This window comes from Cinclus cinclus, chromosome 4 (assembly GCF_963662255.1).
Source record: "Cinclus cinclus chromosome 4, bCinCin1.1, whole genome shotgun sequence".
Lineage (NCBI taxonomy): Eukaryota > Metazoa > Chordata > Aves > Passeriformes > Cinclidae > Cinclus > Cinclus cinclus.
Genome location: NC_085049.1, coordinates 66,720,753 through 66,741,912, shown reverse-complemented (window position 1 = coordinate 66,741,912; position 21,160 = coordinate 66,720,753). Strand labels below are relative to the sequence as shown.

The window sequence follows — 21,160 nt, the reverse complement described above, 5'->3', positions numbered from 1 at the left end:
TGAAACGCCGCAGCTGATTGGTTGCTGCCATGTTATTTGGCCTCGGGATTGGTCAGTTTGTGCCATGTTGCAGGACAACCATGGCGCCGAGGCAGCTGCTCCGTCGCGATTGCTTGGCCGTCACGTCTATCTTTCAACCACCGCAGCTGATTGGTTCTTCCGCGCCGGGGGCGGGGCCCCGCCGGTGGCGGAAGTGGCGGCGGCGCGTTCCGGTGCTGAGGTGGCGCGCTGGGAGCGGTTCGGTGGCAGTGGGGTCGGCGGGGGCTCTTCGGCAGGTTAGAGCCGCCCAGGGTGCTGACTCTCCTGCCATGCTGCAGGTAGGTCAGTGCCTGCCCCCCACCCTCCGTGCTGTCCGCTCTCCCTGTACGGACCGCGGACTCTGCCGCCCGGGCTCCTTTCGTGGCCGTGGGGGGCCAGAACGGGTTCGCAGCTCCCTGGGGCCCGGGCCATAAGGGGCAATGGGCCAGGGAGGCCTCTCTCTCTTCTCGCTGCGGGCTTTGCGGCTCGGCCCAGTCCCTCCACGCCGGTAGGACGCTGTTGGCGGTGGCCCCAGGTACCGGGAGCGCAGCCCGGCCGGGAGAGGTTCGCACTCCGCGGGGCCCGCCGGAGGCATGCGGCCCGGTAAATCTGCGGGGCCGCTGGGGCACGTCGGCGCTGCCCGCCCCCGGCACGCAGCACGGCGCTCCAATGTTCCACGTCCCTCTTGGTTTCTCTTGGAACCTCTCTGTACGGCGTGAGAAGTTTGGCCTAGGACTTGTGTACAACAGCAGTGCTTTTAGTGCGTGCTTGATTTTAAAGGAAGGGAAATGCAAGGAATTAACTTCACTTATGTATAATAAACTTATAATATAATAAATTAGGGAAAAACATTGTCAAGTCTTTCTTTGCTGTGGCTGATAATACCTAGGGGTAGAAGTGCCCTGCTTACTGCAGACTGTGCAGACTAGCAGTAGGCTTAGACTGTTTGGGTCAGGGATGTGTATTTCAGAGTAAAGGAGCCTCCTCCAGATCTCTGCTGGTAGTTCCAGTGTTCAAAGTAAAGTCTCCCCAGCAAAAATTCATTAGTCCCAGGAATGCTGAGCAAAGGTAAGGGATCCTGGCTCTCATCCTTAGCACAGCGAGGGTCCTCGTGTTCTGCTGCTCACTACAGAGTTGGGAATCCGTATGGCAGTGTGAGCTTGGGAGAGCACCAGTCTTGTCTCTGAGAGCACTGTTTGCTTTGTTGGGGTGAGGCAGTGGAACACAGAATAACCTCTGGCCTTTTGTGTTTGTGAAGAAACTGGTTGGCGTTGTATAACACCAGGATATTCCTGCCACAAGTCCTTGAGGCTAATGCACAGGACTGCCACCACCCTCTATGCAGGCTGTTGGTTTTGGGTCAGAATTTAAAGCCATGTTATGCTTGTTCCTGGATTTGTTCTCAGGGAAGGGTCAAAGAAAGCAGAGCCAGGTTCTTTCCAGTGGTGTCTGGTGAAAGGATGAGAGGTTGTGAGCATGAACTGAGACACAGGCGATTACCTCAATCAGGAAATGCTTCATCCCTCTGTGACTTACTGAGCACTGCCACAGGTTGTCCAGGGAGGTTGTGAAGCCTCTGTCCTTGAAGATATTCAGAAGCTGCCTGCACAGCTTCTGCTTGAGCAGGGAGCTTAGACCAGATGACCTCCTTACTTCAGCCAGTATTTGGTTTTTTGAGAAGATTCTCTTTGAGCCTTTTATTTGTTGTCCTTCGCTGAATTTTATCCAACAAGTTCCTACCCCTTGTCCAGTTCTGGGCTCTCCAGACCATGTTAGTCCAGATGAGGCCTCACCTGTGCCCAGTAGAGAAAGGAAGGATCATGTTCCTCCTGACAGCGCTCCTAATGCAGCCCAGGATGCTGCTGCTGGCCTTTGTCATGAGAGCGCATTGATGACTTAGGTGAGTTGTTCACCACAATCCCTGCCTCTCTCTGCAGTGCTGCTCTCTAGGGATGTGTTCTGAGGGATGCTGTCAAGAGCAGAGGCCCACCTAGGCCCGTGTTTTCCCTGTTTCCTCTACACAGACAGCAAACTTGTTGCAGTTTATATAATTGTAGAATCACTTTTTGTTCCCCCTTCACATCCCTTGCCATATTTGTCTGACCTGAGAATATAAATGAAAAATTAATTCAAAAGACATGACTCTCTAAGACCTGAGTTCAGATTATTAAAGTCCACATCCATGAAAATAGCTGCAGGTGGTTCCTCTGTGTTTTTAAGGAGGCCAACTGTGAGCCAAACCCAGCAAGATTTATTAGCTTGGGTGCAATATCAGGTTAATGTGGCCAACCTGGACAAAGGCCAGGAATATTTTCTCAATCTAGGTATGCATGCTTGAAACTGTAATGCCTGTAGCATGTGCTACAGGCCCATGCAGATGCTAGATTCTGCTTCTTTTACATATTTCTAATGCCACTTCCAGTAATTCATCTGCTGGTTCTCTTGGCCCTAGCCATGTATTTTGCATTTGTGACTTTAAGAAGCTTTGGCCAAATGCTCAGTTGGAAGATCAAATTGATCCTCTTCAAGTATTTGGAGACAGTTAGAAAGAGGTATTCTTGCATTTGGATGGCTGCTTTCTAAAATGCACCACTGCAAAGACAGCAGGTTTGGTTCCTCACTGGGGCATCATGGGAGTGATGGTTTACAAAACTATAAATACTTTATTGTTCTTTTAATGGATTCCGGACATTCCAGGTGTTTAAATGAGTATCTCATATTACCACCTCGGTGAGCAGTTGATGCTGTCAGGAGAAATCTCCCTAGCAGGAACTGTAAAACTGTACTATTCTGAAATTCTATGCCTCAGTCTTGCTCAGGGCCAACTGAGAAGTGAGTAAAGCACCAGGACTTGTTTCACTGACTGTTAAGTTGTTGCAGAATGTGAATAATCCTGGCCTTCTGACTGTGCTTCTGGAGGACTTGCATCCCTTGAGCTCTTTGCAGGAGCCTGTCTGAAGCCTGGCCTCTTGCTGCATGTCTTTTTGCTGCACTAACTGCTGCTTGAGCGTTTTATTCCATCAACTGAGGAGACTAAGCTCACGCTATGCAGTTTGAGAAACCAGGGCATGTCTGCAAATCCATACTCCTAAACAGAGCAGGCTGGTCACTTTTTGTGCTTATAGCAAGTGACTGACTAACAGTCCTGGAATGTACTGTGTAGGATGAAGGATGGGCTTGTTTCTTGATTATTGGGTGATTTTTCTTCTTTATTTTTTTTGTTCCTTTGCAGTTCTCTCTCCATCAAAAGTCTTGGTTCATGCATCCTGTCAGTACTCAAGAGATAAAAAGGAACGGCAAGAAAGACCTGTGTGTGACTGCTCTACCTTGGAAACCTTTCTACTGAATCAGCAGACCCATGAGCTCCTTAGAGTACAAAGCAGGTTAGTATTCACATGCTCTTTTCTGCTATTGATGCTCTAATGTGCATTGTCATGTTTTCTACTTCTGCAAAATCAGTTGGCTGCTACAGAGAAGTAATGCACTGCTCCTCTCCAGTGTCAATATTTTTCACATGTTTAAGTGGCAATCTAAGACCAAAGATTTGCTTAGTAAGACAAGGGAGGTCAGGAATGAGTGGATCTGTGTAGCCAGCTTCAGGAGCCTGCTTCTAGTGAGGCAGAGACATCTTATCATTAAAAGATTCCATTTGATGGAAATAATTTACAATAATGTAAACTTGATTTTATAGCTAATGTAAGTTTGCCTAGTTTCAGCTTGTGCTACTGGATCTTCTGTAATTGTACAAATTATTTTGCCACTTACAGGCATGGACAGTTCTGTGGCCTTTCTGTTCAGAGATGTCAAATGTCACATGTGACCTTTTTTTTATAGAACACTAGAATGACGATTCTGTGATTCTTAAGGGACTTTGGGAGTTCAGTTCGTCAAAAATCAGATCAGATTGTTATGAGCATAATACAGTATTTTAACATCCTCTCTGTACACTTTTTCTCTGGTTGAAATTGCTTATGCTGTGACTTGTGTCCTCTGCCTCACGTCCATCTGATATGGACTTTGTAAGAGGTGTGTGACTCTTGTCTTTAGCTCCCTTTTGGGTGGTTGTCAGGAGGACAGCAATTGTATGTCTCCTCACCTGCTGCTCTCAGGGTTGAGCAAGCCCAGCATTCTTACACTCTCCACGTGCCTTGTAATGCAAACCCCAGTCATCCTGGGGGCTCTCTGCTGTATTTGATTCACTATTTTGAAAGTGGGCTGTCTATTTCAAATGCAGTCTTATAGGTGTGAATCGAGAGGAATAATTGCTTTCCTCAACCTGCTGCCTGCAGTCCTGCCAATACAGCTCAGTGTACACCTGACCTTTGCAGTGAGCTTAGCCACCAGCACTTTGAGCTTGTCTTCTGCAACACAGTTGTACAGCCAATTGCTACTTGTGCTTTTCCCATTCCAGGCATAGGCTTCTACCTTTCCTGAACTAACAGAAAGGGAATATATGTCCTCTCCACACTATTCCCCTATGCTGAGGTCCTGTTCTGTATGTGACTTGGAGAGGTCTCATAATCTCTCTAATGTGGCATACTTGTATCTGTTTAGCAAACATCAAGGCTCAGTCCATTAGTTCCACTGCTTATTAGCAGAAAGCTGATTTTATGTTACAGGCCACGTTTGGCTTGTAGAGAAATTACTTCATTTAACAATCACCCTTCTTTTCAGTAAACTGAACAGGTCTTGGTTCTGTAAGGTCATTGTTAAGAAAGGTCAAGAATGAACTATGAGGATGACTTAGCATCTGGTTTAAAAATGTATTTTTCAATCCTACATGTAAAGCAGTGAAGGAATCTTCGCATGTCTTGACACCGGCACGTCCTCTGCTTTAATGTTCAGAGGGCCCAACTGCCCTTGTCATGTGACCATTTCTTTTTCCTGAGGTTTTACTTTGGTTTTTCTCTCTTGGCAAAGGAGACAAAATCCCTACAAACTTGGTCACCAATAGATGTGACATTAGAGATCAGCATAAGGGAGCTTATTCTTCATAGCAGTTTTCAGTCTGGAACTGTCTTCTGACTCTTGGCTTTGTTTTAGGCTCAAGATGCTGAGCCGTTTGTCAGGTTTAGCAAGTACTGTTTTACAAGAGCTGTCTGGGGAGGATGGAGATGCTGTTACTGACCCATCTATTACTGTAAGTACAGCGTTATCTAAAGACTTTCAGATCTTATTGACAATTAGTTTGGGAAGTGTGGCTCATTAGACTGCTGTGAGAATTGTCTCCTGCTTCTTCCTTGATGAGCACTAGACTGAGCTGTCATTCCACTCTGCTTATCTTTTACTCTTCGCCTCTTAAGTCAGCATTTCTGATTTTGAGCGGACCAGAATCTCCTCAGTTTCCACATCTAAAGGTGATCCTAGGGAACAAAGCAGAATTAGGGTGAAGAAAGACTTTTAAGAATCCTAGTGAATGTGTGTAGCAGAAGGAGAAGCTCTGCTTGGTTGAGTGACAGTGGGAGGCTTCATCTCTGTGCTGCCTTTTGGTACTGAGACAGTGGATAGTGTGTGAGGGTGCCTCTCATTTCAGATTTGTTCATCCGATGTTCAGCAAGGTGTTCTTTGTTTTTGTGTGTTGGCTTGCAAGCTCTCTGAGCTTTTCTTCCTGGTTTCATCTAACTGTGTATTTCTACAGGCTTCATGAAACGCCTGCAGGGAGCAGAGTGCAGGATTGAGGACTGGAGCTGAAAATATCATGTGGATGCTCTGCTGCAGGCTGTTTATAAATTTTTGTTTGTTTTTTTTTTTTTTCCCTTCAGAACACTCATTTTGTTGTTTCAGGTAGAAACTTTGCAGTCAGAAACAGAAAGCATGGAGGAAGCACCTGAGGAGCTGTTGGAGCGCCTAGCCCAAACAGAAAAGCTGGTTATTCAGCTGAAGGACTTGATTCGAGAAAAGGATGCCCTGCTCCAGGAAAAAGAAAGTGTTTTCAAGGTACTATTTCTTTCTCCTGGGACCAAGAGCAAAGTGCTGCTTCAGTTTTCTGTGCAAGCCAGTCTCTGGTTTCTTTTGATCATGAGATACCTGCATGACGAATGGCACCAGTTACAGAGAATTATTGGAATTTGAAGAACAGACTCTAGGGATGCAGAATATTTTCTGTTAGTTTGATCGGGTTAATTTAGTCTAGAGTGGTTAAATTACATCCAAGTTACACAGCATTTTGTCTCAGAGCTCTTTGATGCTCTTTGTGTGGATTCTCAGTGGCTCTAATAACTACTTTGTGTGAGGCTGTTCTTTCCCCGCTTCAGAGTGTTTGACACAGAGTAGCCTGTGCTGCTCTCATCTACTAGTCCAGAGGTTTTATGACACATTTCCAAAGGTAGGTGTTGCCTACCCTGAGGTATGGTGGGAGGGCAGTTACTTGAGATAGATGGTTTGACTTCCCCTGCTATATGCAGTCCCTCAGAACTGAGTTTGTTTTCACTGCTGGGTGAAGTCCCTGATTGCTCTGTCCCTTGAAAGGAACTGCTGGGGTAGAAGCTGCAATTTTGGTATGTGTAGTGTTTCAGAACAAATTTGGTTTGCAGATGTGTTTTAAATAGTGCTGTTACTGGGGAGGCAGGGTTGAACAGAATATGGCAGACTGCCAAGCTGTCTAGCGTTTTTAAAGTGGTGCTTCTTGGGTAACATCACTGGAGTCTGAGGTGCAGTCAGTTTGTGTCTTTCTCTTACAGAAAGAGCGAGAAGCTGCAGATGCGAAGCTGATGAAACTTAAACTTCAAGCCAAGGCCAAACTGGCCTCTCTGAACAAACGCATTGAGGAGCTGACACAGAAAGGATCACCAGGGCCTATGCAGGCCTTAGCGGATGAGCTGGAGTGTCCCAAGGTTGGGAGAAAGGGGCTGCTTAAAAGATGTAGCTTCTCTTGATAATCTGTTACTGCCTGGTGTTTCAGGTCACACTGAGCCAACAGGGCCTATTTGTCTTTATTAGCAGGATATTCATAGTTCCAGCAAGGATGTCTGCCTGTGCTGTAGGAAACCTAACTGTCCATCTTCCTTGTACTGCAGATGCCCTTGGAGTGCTCAACTTGATCTCTTTAAGGGCCGGGGCTAGTTTCCCTTTGCCTAACTTATGTAATCCATTGTAGCTAAACTCTTTCCTGCAGAAACTGTGTGTCTATCTGAGCTGTGAGTTTCAAAATGTTACCTCTCTTGTCAGTGCAGGAAAGGTTGGCTGGAGTACAAGAGCAGAGAGGTAAGGAGATCATTGAAACTGTAAGGCAGTAACTTAAATATAAAAAAAATACATATATTTTTTAGTCATATAGCTGAGCCATCATCAAGTTTTATGCTGGGTAAAAACTGAAGGAGAAGTGTTCTCTATGAAGACATTAAAGAGGCTTTTATGTTCCAACTGGAAGCTCCTGTTGGAGCTGGTAGTTTTTGAAAACTTGACTATGTGATTAGCAGAACAATGTTTTCTTTAAAAAGTTGGTAATATTATGGAAGGGAAGTGGGATAGAAGTCAGATGATGCTCATTAAACCAGGGAACATAAAGGTTATTTTAGACATTGAAAAAAAAATAGAATATTACAGGAAACAATAAAAGGTGCATGTGAGAGCTGTCAGATGAGAGGCAACTACTAATAAGTGAAGATCAGTTCTATGACTTGTTTTTGCTTGTGAGCATCATAAAATCATAGAAATGTACTTCTGTAATTCCCAATACCAACTTGAGAATCTTTCTCAATGCAAAGCACTATCTGGTTTCATCCATGAAGAATTGGTTGATCTCAAGGACTGGCATAACAGAAAAATAATGCAAAGTTTACCCAGTGCATGACCAAGCATTTCTGGTGCCATGACACTATATATTGCAAGGCCATGAACGGCATTCCTTGGCTGCAGAGGCCAGTGGAGACCACAGAGGCTGTTCAGCTGTGTCACTTGACATTGCTGTCCCCGTGGTGAGGCTGCTTTTTAGCTTATCTGTATGTAGCATCTGTGTGTAACATCCTTGTGCTGTTACAGGACTTTGTGTAGACTTGCTGTTGAGGACTGGTGAGTGTTCTTCCAAATTCAAATTTATCCATTGAACAAAGCAAAATGAAAGAAAGCTGATCATCAGTTAACTGGTGCAGTGCAGATTTTAGAGGCCTTCTCTTTTTTACATGCCATTCTTGCTGTTCCACTGAGAGTGGCAAGGCTTCTTGTGGAGTGTTGTCGCGTTCTACTCACTTGAAATCAGGAAAGATGAATTCTGAGAGCAGCAAGAGTCTTTCTGTTCCCCCATCAGGTTAGTAGCTGCACTTGGGAGGCATCCAAACAGCTTGGTTATTTAGTCAACCTAAGTCAGAGAGGAAACGTAATTTCTTTCTAAAATTGTATGTGGAAGGTGAGCATCAAGAAAGTAGAACTGCTAAAGGATAATGCAGGTGAATGGATGAATGTAAATTAGCCATTAAGAAATATGGCCTTCTAATTAGAGGAATGAGGGCTTGAGACAGTCTGGTGGACATGATACAGACCACAAGCTTATTTGGTTTGGGTTAGAACATTGAGTGAAATTATATTAGGGCAGTTACCTGCAGGATTATGCATTTGACCCAGAAAGCACTAGCTTCTTTCTTGCAAGGTTAGACCTACTGAGAAGATACAGAGTTCTTTATTTACACTTATTTCTCTAAGTAGATGCTGTCTTGATTATTGGGGGTATTTCCTAGACAGTTACCCTGCCATCTGAAAGTGAAAATTTTAGATTAGATTTGCATGTTGTGCTGAAGTATTGAATATTAGCAAAGGGCTGATTTTTTTTTTTTTTCTTCTCTATGATATGGGCCATGTGAAAAGGCTGTATTTTAAGTATCTGATTAGCACTATTACTTCCTGGACTTCTAGCAGATTCTTATTTTGAGAAGAAATATTGGTTTATCTCTTTCTATCAGATAGTATTTGTGTACAGAACAATTGAGGCTCCTCTCAAGCTTTTGAAGTGGGTAAAGATAAATTATGTTCATATATAAGAGCTTATACATTTTGGAAAAACATAATATTTAAAAGCTTGAGCTCTGGGAGCTTTGTGGCTACTACTGTCCCCAGCTCTGGCACTCAGTATAAGGGTCAGTGTTAAGAGGCTTTTCCAAATCCGACTGTAAATATCAATCCTGAAAGCTAATTACAAGTAAGCAAACTAATCCACCCATCTTCCCCCCTTGCAACTCCTCTGCCCCAGTCTTATAAGTTATGTATATCCCTGGCTTCTTAGAGCTTCCTGTGTTTCTGTTCTTTATTTTTATGTCCTTTTCTATTTCTAAATTTAAGTGCAATTGAAGCTTCCTTGTCTGTCTGTTCTGCTTCCTGCTAATGACCTCTTTAGGTGAAACATCTTTTGAGGAACAATTAGCCTCTTATTCTTATTAAACTAATTTGTAAGTACTTTTAAAAGCCCTCATAATATTTTCAGAATGGGTTTAAAGACATAAATATTCTGTGGAATTCCTGTGTTGTTGATGGTATTTGACCCAATACCTGCCACGAATAAATGGAAGAGATGCATTTTAAATGCATTCAGTACAAAATACCCAGCACTGAGTGTTCACAGTAGCTGGAAGTGCTGAGAAGAGAATATAGAGCATATTTATCTGCTCAGTGACAGGTAGTGAGGGACCTGCCCTCACCCAGGTGGAGAGACAGAGAGAAGAGTGCAGGTGTAGTGTGCTGGGTTGTCTAAGTAGACACAGCCTAAGCATATTTTATGTGAAATGCTTACATTTCTTGGTCATAAACAGAGGATTCAAGTGCTTCAGAGTGGAGTAGAAGTGATAATTGTTTTCCTGTTCCCTTTGTTTGTATCTAATAAATTGATTGCTGTTAATCCTGTAGTCTGAAGAGATTTCCGTGGACATTTTCTGTAGTCTAGAATGTCTGCCCCTTTGTCACATGGAGAATATTCTTCTATAGCTAATTTTTAAATGTTTTTATTTCTAGTATTAGAAAATTCGTGATGCTAAAATGCCTCACAAATCAGGGTAGTCATATAATAAATAATGTATTTAATAATCGAATTTGCCTTAGGTTGTACAGTGAACAGTCATGGACTCTTAGCCCTTCCAAGTGGTTTGATGCTTCCCAATTAAAGGCATCTTGTGCATATCTACACAGAAACAGGGAAAACAGTTACTTAACATAGGACAACTTCATTTATAGAAACAAAAGGAATGTAAAGTCAAGAAATGAAGCAATGTAGTAAAAATAAGATTCTGGTTAGGAGTCAGGAGTGAATTACCATTTTAGTGTATTTTCAAAAAATTAATTAATTTAATTTATTAACCAGTAATACTGATAAGTTTACTTTCTTCTATTTCTTTTCTTCACACTTTTTTCCTCTTGCAGTGTCAGAAAAGTGAAAATACGAGTGAAGGGCACACAGGGGAAGTGGAAGTACTGAAAGAGCAGCTCGGGGAGCAAGAGAAGACTGTTCAGGACCTGAAGAAACAGCTGACTGCAGCCAAAGTGAATCTGAAAGATGCTGAAATCAAGTATGCAGCACAGGTACAGAAGTTTTTTCATATTCATCAGTCTGTGTTTCCCACCTTACTGCTTAGACTAGACTGTTCTATCATACTAGTATGATAGAATAGAGCAATGCTTAAGCTGGTCTCCAATTCCCTTACCTCAGTTTTTTCAGTTTTATTCTTCCTCAAATCACCTAGGTCCATCAATGTCCCTGCCTTTGGCTTCTCCTCCAGACTTTACATAAGTCTTTCATGATCCCCAAATAATCTTCTCCTGCCCCCCATCCTCTACCCCTAGGCTAGAGCCACCCTTGGTGCAAAAGGTGCTCTGCAGATAAGAGATTGGTTTCACCCTTGGACAGTGGGACTGATGGCTCTCTGAGGAGGGGGAACCAAGGAACCAATCCCTGGAAGGGCCTGATTGGGGTGTCCCTTCCTCTGAGTCAGAATTTGGGTTGTTCCCTGCCTGCCCTTCCTGTTCTGTGATGAGCTTTGCAGTGGCTGAGGCAGTGTTCTTCCAGCTTCCAGGCGTGCCATGGCCTGTCTGTGTTCTGCTGTGGATGTGCAGGGCAGCTGCTTGTCACAGAATGTAACAGCTTTAATTTTACATTATAGTTATTTGTGGAAAGATTTTTTAAGTACTCTAAATTGCAAGTTTTAGCTTTAGAGCTGTGAATTGGACTGCATCCTATACAATTAAAAGCCCAGAAATTTTATGAACTGTTAATTATGTAGTAATGATGTATTTTTTTTATTCTGCTTATTTGCAGGTTAAATTCTGTGCTTTTTGCTTTCTGGGATCTGAATTCTTATCAGTTGCTATTCACACATTATTAGGATAAATACACCAGATAAAAATACCATTTGACCAAGATGATGTATAGGATTGTCAAGCTGAAAACTCCATCACACACACAATATGTTGGTGCATGTTGAAAGCAAACCTGTGTATCTGTAAGGTTCATAATATTTTTGTTTTTTATTTTGTGGCTTATGTTTTCAGCTGAGTTCTCTGCAGGAAGTGATTCAGAAGAAGGAAGCTCTCCTGGAAGAGCATGTGCACCAGCATCAAGCTGAATTGCTCAAGATGGTGGTCCAGTCAGATATGGAAGTAGAGATGCAACAGGTATATTTGATAGAATAATCATATCATGGGAGGAGGAAGGAAAAGGGCTTTTGCCAGAAGACCCCCTGAAAGAGCAGTTCTCATTAAAGTAACTCAGAAGGGATAAGAAGAAAGATACTTTGGTTGTTTGGAGATTTTTGGAATGCTAGTTGGGGCTTTGAGTACTAGCTTCAATCTGCTGGTTTGCTGTCAGTCAAAGAGAAAGAACAGTTGAAAAAAGTATTTATTGTGCTCCAGTTCCCTATTCATGAAGCAAAGTAAGCTATTCCTACTGCACCACGGCTCCAGAGTAGGTGTCAACAAAAATTAATTAATTGAGGCTATCAAAGTAACTGTGTTGCCAAAACGAGGTGTATTGATGAAACCTGGGAATCTAAACTTACATTGGTCTCCCCAACACTGGAATGGCCTTGTCTCTCTCACAGAACCTGCGCACACTCCAGAGAAAGCTTGAGGAGAAGGAAGCAGCTCTGTTAGGACAAACTCAGGTGGTAGAACTGCTGCAGCAGGAGTTACACACTGCTGAAAAACAAAACCAGGTACCTGGTCATTCTTTTCATTTCTTTACTCTTGTGTGTGTGTGTGGTGGATGGGACCTTTGTCAGTAGCTCAGAGGTCACCAGATTAGGTTCTGTTTGGTGTCAGCTTTCCATCATGAAATCAGCTGAGGCTGCCCTCCCTGGGTCAGGCATTAAAGCTGCAGGTCCATGTGCACAGCTTACAGCAGGTACAGCCAGACAATGGGTGCTGCAGCTGCCAGCTCTAGTGATTGAGGTTCTGGGCAGGTGGAGAGGGTCTACATCTATCCATACCCATACTGCTGACTGTACTTTCAAAGCCAAATGCACAAACCTTTGCCAACAGCAGAAGTGCCCAACACAGTGCTGCTGAAGCCTCAGTGTTTCTGGACTGCAGTGTCCAGGCCAGATCAGAGCAGAAACAGCTATTCTTTGGTATGTCTTGGTGGCATATGTGTATATGGTGGCAAACTTGTCGAATGGGATTGGCTCTCACTTCATCAGTTTGGAGTGTGAAGAGGATGAGATCAAGTCTGTGCATATATGACTATATAGACATGTGCTCCTTGAGACAGGTTTAAGAATGCAATCTCTTAAAAGATTGGTTTGCAGATAGAGGGTGAGTGTATTTTTTGTTTTTGCAATATGTGAACTTTTGAAAATTGTCCATCCCTTTATAAAAGACTTATGCTCTATCAGTCTCATATTTGTAGGCTGCATGATCTCCAGCCAGTCTAATGCTGAACCTCACTCTGATGATTTTTACACACTTGTGCCCCACCTATTTTCTTTTGCTCTGTGTCCCAGCCAGGCACAATGATGGGTCCTCTTACTACTGTGGAGAGGTAAAGAACCTCAGTGAGCTGACTTGTGCTCACTACTGACTGCATTGCTCAGCAGGGTGTATCATGGGGTGGTGGCATGGATATCTTCATGACATGGCTGTTGAGCTCACTTGGCTTCTCCTCAGTGTCTTGACTTCCCTCATACATTCTGTGGTCTGAAGGAGACCTGATATAGGTACAAACTTGAGGCCATGTGACTAAAGCAAAGCCTTCCCATAAAGTAAAAGGAGCTCCTTATCAGATTCCTCCTGATGTTAGCTATGCTGACCATGCACAGCTCCAGGAGGAAGAAATTTTGACAACAGGAGTTTGGGCAAGTATAAGGTCTGTTTCTGTCTCTTGATCACCTTAAATCTCTGTTTGACCAGAGCTTCTGAGATATTTCTTAAAGCAGTAGGTACTGTGTAGAGCCCTCTGTTATCTCCAGATTAATATTTCAGCATTCCCCTTTCACATACACACTTCTGCTCTGTTTTTTTTTTAAATTCTACTCTGTAGTTGTTGAGTTCTCCCTCATTTGTTGTAGCTCTTCCTCCCCTTTTGGGAAGTTTGCTTTCTTCTGAAAGAGAACTCCTGGCCACTGTTCTATTGCTTCTTTCCTCAAAATCCCCTTCTTCTAAATAATGACTTACTTTTCTTTACCACAACAAGGAGTTATTTCTCTCAGCATTGCTTTCTTGCAGTTTCTAAATAATGGGGCAGTTTCTTTCTAACAAATGGAAATTTCTGACATGTTTGTTTCCTCTCTTCTGCTACTCGGGTATTTTAAAAGGATTTAATGAAAACCTAAAAATATAATTCAGGTAGTTTTCTTTGTCAAGGTATTTAACCAGTTGAGAGAAAAATAAATATCTCTATCATTTTGCAGACACTCCTAGATCAGTGCCAGAAGATGGAAGTGGAACTAAGCTCCATGAGGGATGTGCTAGATGCAGAGAGACGAGGCTCTCAGCATCTCAGGGAGAAGATGGAGCTGGAACTCACTGAGAGGAAGCTGTCTTCCCGTTGCTTGCAGGAGGAGGTGCAGCATCTCTCAGAAGAGCTGGAGAAGGCAAGAAGAGCACAAGCTGAACTAGAGGTAAAGTATAAAGACCTGGAAGAGGAACACAGGCTGGAGGTAGAAGAGAAAAACCAGCTGCTCAGTTGTCTCACAGCAGCTGAACAAGAGCTGCGATGCGGTCATGCTGTCCTTGGAGCTGAGAAGGACCACCTGGAACGGGACGCTGGCCAGCCCTTGGTGCCATCTGTGGAACATGGAGCTACAGCACACAGACCACTGGGTGAGCAGGCATGGCAGTTAGGTGGAGCAGGTTCTCAGGGGCCTGAGTATCACTGGATTGCCTTCTTTTTGGCTTTGTTTTTATAACAGCTCATAAGAATTGCTTGATGTAACAATTCCTAATTGCACAGGGGGTGGTGGTGCTGCCTCAAACTAAGGGTGTGGAGAGGCTCACAGCTGGTCTGTGATCCAGAGAGTGTTAATGAATAAGGGTTATTTCTGAAAGGTATTCTGTTAAGGCCCTTGGCCTGGAGACTGAGACGAGAAGAAGCAGAAGGAGATAAGCAGGAAAGAAAACCTGCAGCTGGGAAAATAGTTTTAGAAAAGTTTTGTGGAAAACAGAGGTGCAGATGGTTTTACACCAATCAATGTTATGTTGATCTGTTGTCACCAATGAACAAAGTTTAAGCTTTGTAGAGGGTATAAAAGACACCTAGCTGTTGTAATAAAGGGAATATTAGCCTTCTGAAATGTAGTGTGTCTGTTCGTACATCGCACCCACCTCAACAGCAACAAGGGGGGTCTAGTTCAGTCCCACAATTCTGTCTTTGGCAGCTGCAAGAGGACCAGAAGTGTGGGGCAGCATATATAGTGCTTTGCTTGTGTACTGTCCCAGCCTCTTGTCTTTTGGGGCTTATTGATTTCTTGAGCTGGATGTATTTTTTTACTAGATTTTATTGATTTGTTGGATTTTTTCTATTAACTTATGTAAGTCCTTTTTATATATGCCATGTTCTTCAGTCTGAATTTCTACTGAAATTATAAGTAAAACAAGAAAAGCAAACACTACTGTTTTTTTCATAGACCTGTGTTAGAAATAATGACATTGCTCTTGCCTCAAGCTCTTATTTCAAATTGATTTTCTCCCGTCTTCTTTATGGCCCAAAGCTGAAGCAGTGACTAATAGATAATGGATTTTGTAAACTATTGTGCATGTGTTTAAAATGGATGTAGTTTGGCAAAAAAGACAAGAACAGACCTTGACTCCCCCTTTTCCCCTCTGTCAGATGAATTTCTACAGAAACCTGAAGAATTTGTCCGCTGTCAGGATGAGCTGAAATCCCAGCCACAACTGCAGCTCTCTAAACTGCAGCAGCAGGTTTGATATTTTCGAATTCTCATTAATTTTTCTGGTATATTTAGGAACTGAAGCCAAATTAAATGTCTAGAATTCTTTTTTTATCATGCATTGCTTGAGGGAGACTTTTCTTAGTTCTCTCAGCTGATGGGCAAGCCTGAAAAGAAGTAGAAGTCAATTTGAGTAATTTAAGTTGCCAGTTGATTTTTTTTTTTTAGAGTTAATGAAATGATCAAAGACTAATATGTGTTTATAAATGGCATTAAAGTTTATCTTTCTCCCCTCCATCCTGTTTAAACAGGATGAATCAACTTCACAGGAAAAAATAGATCAGGAAGACCAGAATGAAACTTCATTCCTACCCACAGAAAACTTGGAAAGACAGAAGACAGAAGGTTGTATGATTGCCTTACCTATTTTAATATTCTTAATAAAATTAAGAATCATTCTAGAATTAGTTTCTACAAAATAAGATATAGCTGAAGTGGTATCTTTCCCCAGTACAAAATGTTGACAGTCTGCAGGTGGTACTTCTGGGGGAGTATTTTTGATAACTTTTGCTGAAACAGTAAGGGACCAATATGTATGCCACATATGAAAAAAAACCAGACAATTACATTGGTTTTGAACATCTGGTCACGTAGACTGGTAGCAGCAATATCACAGCTGTATCAGAATTATGCCATAAAACAATGGATTTCTTCATGTGTTTACTTTAGGGAACCATATTTACTTTTGGTGCCCTATGACAGTAGGCTGTCTTGATTTTTGAGAAATAGATTTGTTTTGCTTCCTGTCATTTAAAGATAGAACCTCTTCATAAGAATCCCGGTGGGGGAATAAACACCAATAAATGAGATTCCTACAGTCCTAGAACATTTTTCCCTTTTTTTGTTCAAAGATCTCAGAGATGCAGGTCTTGAATTAACTTCATTACTGATTTTTCTTTTTTTTTTTCAAACTGGTTGTTTAGAATCACGGCATGGTTTGGGTTGGATGGAAATCATAAAGGTCATCTGGTCCATCCCCCCCTGCCCTGAGCAGGGACATCCTTCACCAGGTCAGGTTGCTCAGAGCCCCATTCAACTTGACCTTGAACATGTCCGATGATGGAGCAGCTGACAGCTTCTCTGGGCAATCCAGAGAGAAGCAGCCCTCTTGAAATGCTGCAGTAAGGCCTCTCTGAAGCCTTTCTTCTCCAGGTTGAACAGCCACAAGTCTCTCAGCCTTTTTTTCATGGAAGATAGGTTCCAGCCCTCTGATAATTTTTGTGATTTCTTCTGGACTCACTCCAGCAGATCCACTTCTGTCTTGGTAATTCTGTTTCTAGTGGCTGTGTTGAACACTTGATTACTGATCTTTTTTTTTTTTTTGGATCTCAAACACTGGGAGATGTAATTTATTTTTCAAAACTACCAAATTATGAAATGAAACATAAAAAATTGTCTTTTAACTCTGCTATATATGTCCTAAATACTTTGTTACTCCTTTTTGTGCTGTGAATTTGTCAGTCTTAATTAAAGTGGGATGCCTAAAACTGCCCACTGTAATCCATTCCTTACTTGAAAGGAATGAAATAAGTATTTTTAGTTAGCTTATATTTTGCAATTTCTGAAGCTTTTCAAGCAGACCTCAACAAATGCCTTCAAATTTCAAGCTGTGGTTGTTTGAAATATAAAGATTCTTGAAATCCTTGTACAGTCTTCATTTCCATGGGTTTAGCAGTGCATTAGACCAGAATATCTGTAACTCTCTTTACATCTGCATGGATTCCTTGAACATTTCTTGAGGCAACTCTTTGAGTGATTGAAGGTATCTCCTCCTGCTGTGTAGGGGAACATTGTATGAGGCTTTCCATAGTTCAGTTGGTGGAAAAACAACTAGTATGAATCAGTAAAAGAAAGCCATTATCACAGAAAACACAGGCTCCCTTCCAATTGTTAGAATTCACAAAACATTCATTTGAGCTTCCTCAGCTTCCCTAATACTTAGCAAATACAGTTCTGTATAATCAATTGTACGTAGAAAAGTGTTAAAAGAAGTACAGAAGAAAACCTTGTACTGTATGTTGATGGTATGTGTGTCCTCTCTGCATGCTCAGAAGTGCAAAGTACTGAAAATTCGTACCCCTGAGAGAACTGCTTAACTTGGTACTGAGTTTTATTTTGCATATATATTAACATATTTTTCATACCATCATTGCTAGTAAACTAGCTAGTAAACACTGCTAGTGTTCACAAAAACGGGGCCTTTTTAATGCTTCTAGGTTGATATTTCTGGGGAAGACACAGTATTTGTTGCTTTACTGGCTCCTATATTAAAAAGCTGAGGCATGACCTAATCCATTAGTTAGAATTGAGATGAATTACAGGACATATTATTTTTTGTACATTTGTAACAATTTCTCACTTTTTCCAAATGAAATTTGAAACATTTTGCTACAATAGTTTTTTCTTTCCTCTTCTTTTTAAAAATGTTGTTTAAAACTTGAATTTCTATCACTTGTCTTTCAGTGTGTCTCTATGACAACAATTGTTCTTTTCTAAAAGTTGCTTAAAACAGCATGTTGGCTGTGTGGTTTTGGTAAAAAAAAGCCAAACCCACATTATCACACGACAGTGTTATTAACTGTCCACTTCACTACATAAGTGTTATTAACAGCCACGTGTCCTTCCTTGAAAGCTCCTGGAAGAATATCCTGTTGCTGTCTAAAGGAAAGTCTTAAGTTTCAAAGAAATTTTGTGTTTGAATATTTCAGAAGTACCACATTTGCAACCTGTTCTCCAGGAATCTCAGCAGGAAGCTGTGGTGGTCACAGAAGATGCAGAACAGGTAATGATTAGGCAGCTGAAATAAGCTGAAACTAAAATAGGTCAATGACTGGCCTTGGAACAGCTAAGCTTTCATGGACTTTTTTATCAATCCTCTTTGGAAGGTTATAATTAACTGGATTAATGGTGAAAGACAGAAATAGCTTCCAAATACAGCTTGCACTGTGTGTTTGGAACAGACTGTATTTCACTTTGCCAGCTACGTGGATTTCTTGTGTCCTTCATTCACCCAGTCCTCATTTGTGCTATTTTCTGCCTGTTGTGAGTTAGTTTTTCAGCAGAACTATGGGCTAATCTGAGAGAGGTCTCTGGAAATAAAATTCCAAAGGCTCAGCTGTCATTATTACAATGCCTTTCAAACCAGCCCTGTCCATTCCCACTGCCCTAATTGGGCACCTGGCTGACTGACTGGGGGGAGCTCTGTGCTCCTTGAGTGGGAGACCGGTGGGCACTGTCCTTGCTTGTGTTACTGCACCGTGTCCAGCTGCAGGTGCAGCCAGGCTATTATTGGGAAGAATGCATGAATACGAAGCTGCTGCTTGGCTTTATGCTCAGCATGGGGGGAGGGAGATGACAGCCTTTGTGTATTTGTACTGAGGAGTTGCTGTGGAACTGATTGTTAGCTTAGAGCAAAGACTGGCTCTTTATACCCTGCTCTGCTGGCCCATCCTGTCCACAGGGGGAAGGGGAAAGTGTTTTATCTAATACATTCCTCTCTATAACAGAGTTTGTATATTACTGTGAAGTTTTAAGGTAAAAGCTGATATGTGGAACCAGAGAAACATTTTAAGTCATTCATCTGGCTTGACTCAGACCCTTGCCTTCCAGCTGCCTGCAGTCAAGCTGTGAGCTGGTAGATTAGTGGGAATGCACACACACCCACACACATAGTCTTTTCAAGGGCAGATATAGGTATTTATACTATTTTCTACTGCCCCTTTATAGACTGTGGGAAAAACAGGTTCTTTAACATATGACTCACCTGAAATATTGAAAACGGGTCAATGAAAACAACCCTGGAATTGTCCATTTCAATGTCTTTATTATAAAAAGTCCAGCTAAATGGCTTACACTAATTTTTCACACTTGGACAGCTATTCCTACCATTTGTGCATCTGACCCATGACTTTAGGCCAAGTGATGTAGTTACCCAAACTCAGGTTAAGGCATCTGGCAGTTAAAAGGTTCTTGTGAAGTTGGTTTGTGTGATAGAGCCTAGCATAACTTTATTGGGAAGACTCCAGGTTCTTCATCTGCTGGAGCAGTGAGGCATAGACTGACAGACACGTGACTTCTCACCTTCTCACTCGGGTGGTCAGTGAAAGGTTATGATACTGTAGTTACTCCCTTTGAAGTAGTGAAGATGGAAGAGAAATCATCTCAAGGTGGGAAGGAAGTTATTTAAGTCATTGATATGTTAATCTGCTGAGATATGTTTTAGTCTATTGCTTAACATCAAACCAAATATTTTTTTCATTATTTATTTATTTGCTTGTTTATTTATTTTCATTAGGGTTCAGAGTTGTGTCCAAACTTGGGACCAATAGGTTTTACTTAGAGCTTGGCAGAGCAGTAGACAGCTAAGAGAGCTGTCTTCTCATACCAGGATCCTGGCTCAAAGCTCAGTGTTTTTTCTTCAACCCACAGAATAAGAATATTGGTGCTGAGGCAAAATTGCAAGACTTGTGGACTGTGGAAGCTCCAGCCTCTTATGTAGACTGCTCTTCTACAGGTGAGAGCACAGAATAAGGCATGTGGCAAGAAAATTGTGGAAATTTGAGAATTTTCTGGGACAGGTCTTAAGATGATTTAGAAAGAGGAGCTCTGAGGTCAAAATCTAAAGATGATAATCTACAGAAGGCAGAAAATATTTCTATGAGGTAGAAGACAACATTCTAATGTGGGATGAGTAGGATATACCAGAAGAGGAAAAAAAAAAAAAGTGGTTGCTAAGGTTAGAAAGAGAGAAGGGTTTGAAGGAGTGTATTTGTAGATGTAAAGACTGATGCGTAAGGCACAGAAGAGAATTAAGATAAAATTTAAAACTGTGTATTTCTCTGCAAGCCAGTAAATTTCTTCTTGTGTCTGGAATTAGTTCCCCCCCCACATCTCACATGGAAAAAATAAAAGAGCAGTCACACCAGTCTGTCACCTGGTTGTCTTGTCTTTTTGCTCTTCATCCTTCTGCAGGGGTCAGAGATGCTGTGTGCAGGTGATGCCAGCATGCAGCAAAGACAGGGAGCTGCACAGAGCTGTACTGCAGCTGCAGGGTCTGAATTGCTGGCTGGGGTTAAACCACAACAGGATGTCTGTGCACTGCATAGACTCAGACTCTGGGTTGTTTTCTTGTGTGCTTGGTTTGATAACTTTTCTTTTTCTTTTCTCACTTTTATGGAATCTCAGGTCCCATTTATTGTCCCTTCACGTACCTACTGACTTTACCTGCAAGTTGTTACACTGACAGTGACAAGTGTACCTTTTCATTCTAGGTGTGTCAGGAGAGCTGGTGAATTCTGAAATGCAAAAGCCTTTTGATGACACTTCCGTCCTCTCTGAGGTACAAATATAGTCCAAAACTCTTTGGTCTCCGTGTTGTATGCATTTGCAGATATGAAAGCTTTAATTTAGTTTAGAAGCCCCAAAGAGTTGGCTATTTTTAACCTCCTGCGACTTAAAGAGGTTGTTTAATTAAGACAGCAGAATTTTTAAGAGCAGCTCTCCCTTAATGGTTCCCCATAAATTGTTTCTGCCCTCCAAACTGATGAACTGCCTTAACAATGCAGCAGGTTGACTTGTTGGTGGGCTGTTGATCCAAGCTTTCTGGGGAGGATTTGTGATTGCTTTTCTTCTGTAATCTGTTTTGGGGAGTTGGACAAAACCTTAAGATAGTTATTTGGAAAAAGCTAAGCACTTTGTTCCAGGTGCTTTGTGTAGTGCTTTCACTTTGGACATGGACACAGACTGGAATATGGGCTTCTATCCTGTGAGAATCACAGGAGAAC

General features: G+C 42.1%; 1 protein-coding gene across 6 annotated transcripts in view; it reads left to right on the top strand.

The window, feature by feature from the left end:
* The first annotated feature begins 227 nt into the window (after positions 1-227).
* Positions 228-21,160, top strand: part of GOLGB1 (golgin B1) — a 40,195-nt gene continuing 19,262 nt past the window's right edge. For 2 of the 6 annotated variants that reach the window (XM_062492423.1, XM_062492427.1), the window contains exons 1-13: positions 3,141-3,401; positions 5,062-5,158; positions 5,803-5,955; positions 6,699-6,851; positions 10,360-10,518; positions 11,485-11,607; positions 12,033-12,146; positions 13,839-14,250; positions 15,257-15,348; positions 15,629-15,722; positions 18,086-18,159; positions 19,806-19,890; positions 20,648-20,715. In XM_062492423.1, coding sequence (XP_062348407.1) covers positions 3,190-3,401; positions 5,062-5,158; positions 5,803-5,955; positions 6,699-6,851; positions 10,360-10,518; positions 11,485-11,607; positions 12,033-12,146; positions 13,839-14,250; positions 15,257-15,348; positions 15,629-15,722; positions 18,086-18,159; positions 19,806-19,890; positions 20,648-20,715 — 1,836 coding nt within the window. In that variant the 5' untranslated portion in view covers positions 3,141-3,189. Of the gene's footprint in view, positions 318-3,140; positions 3,402-5,061; positions 5,159-5,802; positions 5,956-6,698; positions 6,852-10,359; positions 10,519-11,484; positions 11,608-12,032; positions 12,147-13,838; positions 14,251-15,256; positions 15,349-15,628; positions 15,723-18,085; positions 18,160-19,805; positions 19,891-20,647; positions 20,716-21,160 lie in introns of those variants that run through there. The other 4 variants (XM_062492426.1, XM_062492424.1, XM_062492428.1 and 1 more) reach the window with 4 other exon arrangements.